The 6,000-nt window shown below is 30.2% G+C and overlaps 1 protein-coding gene across 5 annotated transcripts in view; it reads right to left on the bottom strand.

The window, feature by feature from the left end:
- LOC108913654 (RING finger protein unkempt homolog) overlaps positions 1 to 6,000 on the bottom strand; it is an 89,972-nt gene that overhangs the window by 24,090 nt on the left and 59,882 nt on the right. For 4 of the 5 annotated variants that reach the window (XM_018719239.2, XM_018719238.2, XM_018719236.2 and 1 more), the window contains one exon: positions 1,540 to 1,658. In XM_018719239.2, coding sequence (XP_018574755.1) covers positions 1,540 to 1,658 — 119 coding nt within the window. The remainder of the gene's footprint in view (positions 1 to 1,539; positions 1,659 to 6,000) is intronic. The other variant, XM_018719237.2, reaches the window with a different exon arrangement.

Below are 6,000 nucleotides of genomic sequence, written 5' to 3' on the forward strand. Positions count from 1 at the left end.
ATTCCCGCCGAATCTCAAAAACTTAAAATTACTGTATCTCAAAAACGGATGAGTTTATCAATTTGTAACAAGTATTCCTTTTTTATTTAGAATTATACGTAGTTCAACAATATCTAGTTAAAAAAATTCAAAATTGTAAAATACCAAAAGTTAGACATATTTTTACATTGATAAGACAGTAAAACACTGTTTGCATATTCGTATTTGCCACCTCAAAAAACGTGAAATTACAAATTTTCAAAACAACCGGTCCATACATACTTAAAATATAGCAAAAAAATCGAAAATATTTTTTCAACTTTAACACCCTGTAGAACGAAAAAGAGCAACAATTGATTAAGGCATGTTTGGCTCAATCCCTATATTTTGACATTAACAATCTGCCATTAACTTACCCTGTATATCTATAGATATGTTACTAATTTTAAATAAAACAAATGTTTTAAAATAATTGTTTTTGTTTTAAAAAACGAAAAACAAAAATAAATAAAGACGCTAATCTGATGTATATGAAATATTTTTTCAAAATTGTTTCAAGTTTTTACAGAAAATTATGTGTTACTATTAAAGCAGTATATGCATTTAACTAAATTTGAAAAAGGTACGTTTCCCCTTTTTTTCTTATTCGGACTCTACAGCAGTGAATCGGTGCTAACATATTAAATTAATTCAAAGTTAATAAAATAACCAAAATTAAATCATGAAGAGTTTAAATTTAAGCAGAATCTAATCATGTTCCGAACTCTTTTGAAAGGCAACTGAAGTTAGTAATAGCTGTGCAGTAAACAGGTTAGATACATTTTAATTTTAGTTTTCGTGTATAACCATTTACTTCAGTGTTTCAGCTAAGATAATATAAGGACATTCTGTACACATATGTTTTTATAAATTGTTGTAAACATATCTAAAGGGTGTAACAAATAAAAAGTAATTAAGGCGATTTCTATATCATAAATTAAAAAAAATTACATATGTTTTGAAATGATTCATTTTTGAGATACAAGGTACTAAAAATTAATACATATAAAAATACTGTTCATCTAACTGCAAAAGACGATTAAGGGCAGTCCAGTCACATACTTTATTTCATTCATAAATCGTTCATTTATCTCAAAAACAGATCTATCCTAATTAGGATCCAATTTTAATAAATTAATCCCTTGAATTACACTCCTGTAGATACATAAAAAATGTATAATGCGTATATACTTGGATATAATAAAAAACAAAGCTACATACCAAACTTGAATTACTGTAATTAAAAAAAAATAGTTTAAATTTTAAACCCAATTTTTTAAATTTGTTATTGTTGGTCAACTATTTTATAATTATACCTTGTGTAATAAATTTATAAATTTGTCAGAAAACATAAATGAATGAGCTAAAGATAATACCTTTTGGATTTTGCAGGTACCTACTCCAAAGGAGCATATTTTTTTACTTTTAAATGCTTTAAACTGTACTGATTTCATTAAGTCAATAATATTTATATATTCAGCAGATAATAATACATTTCTAAGGAAAATTTTATCTACTTACAGAACTATCACTGCTTTTTTCTTTTATTTTAATATCTGCAGATTGAGGAAGAGCATTTGATAAAATTTCAGCTAGGTTTGTCCCACTATCACCTGTATCTCTTGAAACACCAAGTTCTTCTAAAAAAAATCAGTGTCAAATATTACATTCTTTTATAGTGCCTAAAGTGTCCCATGGATATAAGAGGACTGATATCAATTTGATTAAATTTTATAATGCAAATAAAAATAACTAAATATTGTGAGGCTACTATCCCAACCAAAAATTTTTATTTCAAATTCAGATCAGCCCCAATGTATATGTAAGTACTAAATATTCAAATTATTTCCTTCTTTATTAGTATTTACAATACAACATATTCATGTATGATGTAACAATTTCAACGTTATACTGTGACAGAACAATACTAATTTGTTTTAATCAAACACTATGTCATATTTAACTCGTATTTCACTAACCAAGTTCACAATAGGAAAAAAAGGAGTTGCAATATTCCTACAACAATGTTGTACGGGTTGTACTTTGACGAAAAAATAAAAAAAATGTTACTATGACCATAGGCCTATAAATGCTTTGTTTTCGGAGTATGGGCTCATAAAATTGTATTTTTTTTCATTTGTTTTATACATTTCCTAGTGGATAGACTGGTGCAATGATTGTATTCACTGGCTGGTTGGTTAGTTTAGCAAACTTGAAACCATGTTATAGTTTTATTCAGGGCTAGTCACCAGACCCTTTAAAAAATATGACCATGCCGAGGGTAATCACGTCTTGAATACTATTTAAGAAGCTAAAGTTACAAAAAATCCACAAAATAGAAATGTTACAGGATAAACCCAAGAAAATTTTCTTTCACGAATCAGTGTCATTAGAACAGAAAAGTTTCAATGGTAATTTGTAGATTTTGTCAGATCTCCAAAAAGCATTGATGCACTGAATTTGTAACAGTGGTTTTCAAGGCCTGTGCTGACATTTAAAGTAGCATGGTTTTTCAGGTTGTTATACCGTGGAAGAGTACCTAGTCGTCATTAGTTCAGACTTACATTGCTTTAGCCGAGAACCTGCCTTTGTTGTTCCCGGACTAACTCTGTGAGGCGGACTCGGCTGGCTCTGATGTTGATATCAGTTTTTGCTACTGGTTCTAAAGCCGCTATGAATGGAACTGCTTCTCATACGTTGGTAGTCCCCGAGATGTGCCTTAGTGGTGGCAACCAGATACATAACCCGAGAAACCATGGTACTTTAAACAGTACTGAATTTGAATGGATTATCTTACAAATATGTAAAACGAATGAGAGCAGATAAAAAATGGCAATATTTTATCACCCTGTATCTCAAAAATGTGACGATGGCCGACCTACATTCATATGAACTTTTTTATTTTTGTTAAAAAAAATTACCTGTAGAATTTTATTGGTGGAATAATGCAATACCTTTATTATCAAACAATATTAAATTATTAAAGGACTATTAAATACTGTGTAAGAAATTAATGTCTAAATAAAAAATATGGTTACTAAATGTATTACTCATCAAATTTATGGTAGGTACTATTTCTTGCGGTTAGAAACTTAAGTGTGTGTATACAGGGTGTTAGAAGTTTGACTGCCTTAATTGTAACAGACGATAGAATACATTAAAATAAAATAAAAAACCTTATATGACAAAAGTCCTAAACTCAACCATTTTCGAGAAAAAAATTATCAAAACCTCCAACTTGATGTACAAATGTTCGATTAATTAAGGAATATTAAAATAACTGCGTGCATAGAATACCATAAAATACAGTGTTTATCACTTTTTTGAACTTCTTTATGCTTAATTCTAAAAAATAATTAGCTTTGTTAATAAATTTAAAATTCGATAAAATTCATATTGAGCAATGTGACAACGGCGCGGGCGATTAATATAATACGAGGTACTAACCTTCAATACGCAATTCAGTTGGTGTTGGTATCTGGAATTGGACCGTGAAGTGTTTTTTGCATACCACTATTTCATTTTCTTGAGGTGTTTTGTAGCGAGTGCGCGAAAATTGGATTCGAAGGTGTCGAAATGGTGGTGGACATTTTGAGCATATGTTGTAGTTTGTTTTGTACTTGTGCATTTAAAAATTACTGAATTTAGCTTTTTGGTAAGTCCCTAAATTATTTTTAATACATATGAATATTTGGACGACGTCAATTTTTCTTTGGGTACTTTAAATATTTTTCAAATTTGATTAAAAGTTAAGTTCCAGTTTTAAGAAATTCATAATTACTAAAATTTAAGCACAACACTATCTTCGTACTACAAAATCGATGTATTTTATTTTATTTATTTAAAAACTGGAAGACAATTGTCTTGAAATTTACTAAATATTTCACAATAATAGTTGTTTACTTTTTTTCCGTAGGACAAGCCTGCCGCGTGCACACGAGGTGTGCATCGGCTGTGTAGCGCTGTTGTCACATTCTGATGAAACTCCCCAATATTAATATTCGCTGTATTTTGAAAACTGTTAATCTTACACCCCTATAATATACAACTTTTTTGTTCATTTATGATTATCTCATGCTGAAGTTATGGCAGTCATACTTCTTACATTCTGTATATAGGGTGTAACTTTAAGTGGGATCGTCAGTTTTTTAGGGATAACAGTATGTATTCCCTAGATTAATCTGAAATTCTTTTTTTTAATCAAATAAACACTCGAGTTACAATTCGATAATTAAACTACACTTAAACTTTTGTTTATGCCGCTAGTGTGAAATATAAATCGTTAGCCTAGTAAGTAAGTTGTATCATTACTTATCAGCATTGCCAGTTTTTATCCTTTTAAATCAACTAGAAAGCCAAACTACAATGGAAAATAATTTACAATAGATTGCTTCTGTATGACTTAGCAGTGTGTTATTTTAAAGTCACTATATTTATTTGATGTCAATGTGGACGAATTTCTGAACATTAAAAAAACAAAATTAAAATTTTTTACGAGATTTATTAAATAGTAACTAATATTGTTATGTAGATACGTTACTAATGTAAATAAACCTAATTTATGTGTCAAAATAATTATTTTTGCCCTTTTAAACGTATATTAATAGTAAAAATATTTACCGAAACGAAATAGATAATAATATTTAATTGCAGAAAAAGTCTAATTTATGTTAACGTTATCATTATTTAGTTACAGTATAATGCATTTTTGTGCTTTCATGTTCTGGTTTCTGCACGATATTATGAAAAAGCATGCATACAAATTAAGAAAAAGTTGATATGATTTGTGCCTCCTTTTTTTTAGGAGAAAAGAACACTGTTGTAAGAAGACAACATCAGATGAATTGTTCCAACCGACCAATACCAGTAATAAAATTGTTTGTAAGATCAATTCAACATTTAAGACATTATGGGAGTTTTGAACGCCAATAAGCTAATGTTGGAAAGAAAGAAATTCAGTGTCAGAAACTTGGAACTAGAAACTTTAAATTCCATGGAAGATGATGCTGGCACCAGTACTCGCAGATTAGCCACAAAATTTCAAGTATGTCATATACTATAAATATTAGGTAAGTATCAGTGGCGACTCGTGAAGGAGGACTCTGGGACTCCGCCTCCCCAGATATTTTCAAACTATAAACTTAAAATAATGTATTTATTTAAATCAATAAGAAATCTAAATAGCATGCATTCTATATCTCTTGGATGTTAGGTTGGTTGCATAAAGTGCATGTACTCCGTGAACGTAGCTCAGATTAATGCCATCTGCCATCTATGATCGTACCAAAGACTTATGTTTAACCGCGCGCGCAATCCCCAGTCCATCGCGGATGGTGAAATCGTAGTCCACCGTGCAAGACTATTTTTACATATGATTGGACAAATTGGCACGTGGAGGGGTAGGTGACGATAGGCTCGTGCGCTTTGTTTTGGGACTCCATGTGGCAGTATCCCGTATCACTGCAGTGTTGTTATACGTGTTTTGTTTTTGCTTTGGCGCTTTTTAAGACATTATATTTTATAAGTTTAAGTTTAAAATGAGGGTTTGTGAAATAAAAAAACTTGTTATTAGTAATGTAAGTTTCGAGGAAAAAATCGAATTGAAAAATAACGGACATCCAACGCCAGTGTTGAATTTAGTTGAGCTGCAGAAAGAGTGCAAAAAGTGGGCCGGCTTTCGCAAATTTGATAAAAACATTTATAAGACCCTGTGGTTGTGACCAAACAATTAGATTTTTTTGTTTTGTATGTTAATTGTTTGGAGGAGGCGAAGAAAACTGGACGAAAACTGGAGTTTCTGACTTGAAACATTTAGAAATTAAAATTAAGAAACATGAAAATTCTCCTAAACACAAAAATAAGTTGGTGAGTTTTTTACTTTTAGGAAGAGTAAATATTGCTTCTTGTTTAAATAGTGCTTATGCAGAACAAATAAATAGTAAATAGTCATAACGAAACAGTTAAGAAAAATCGATTGCTTCT

This window comes from Anoplophora glabripennis, unplaced genomic scaffold (genome assembly GCF_000390285.2).
Source record: "Anoplophora glabripennis isolate ALB-LARVAE unplaced genomic scaffold, Agla_2.0 scaffold947, whole genome shotgun sequence".
Lineage (NCBI taxonomy): Eukaryota > Metazoa > Arthropoda > Insecta > Coleoptera > Cerambycidae > Anoplophora > Anoplophora glabripennis.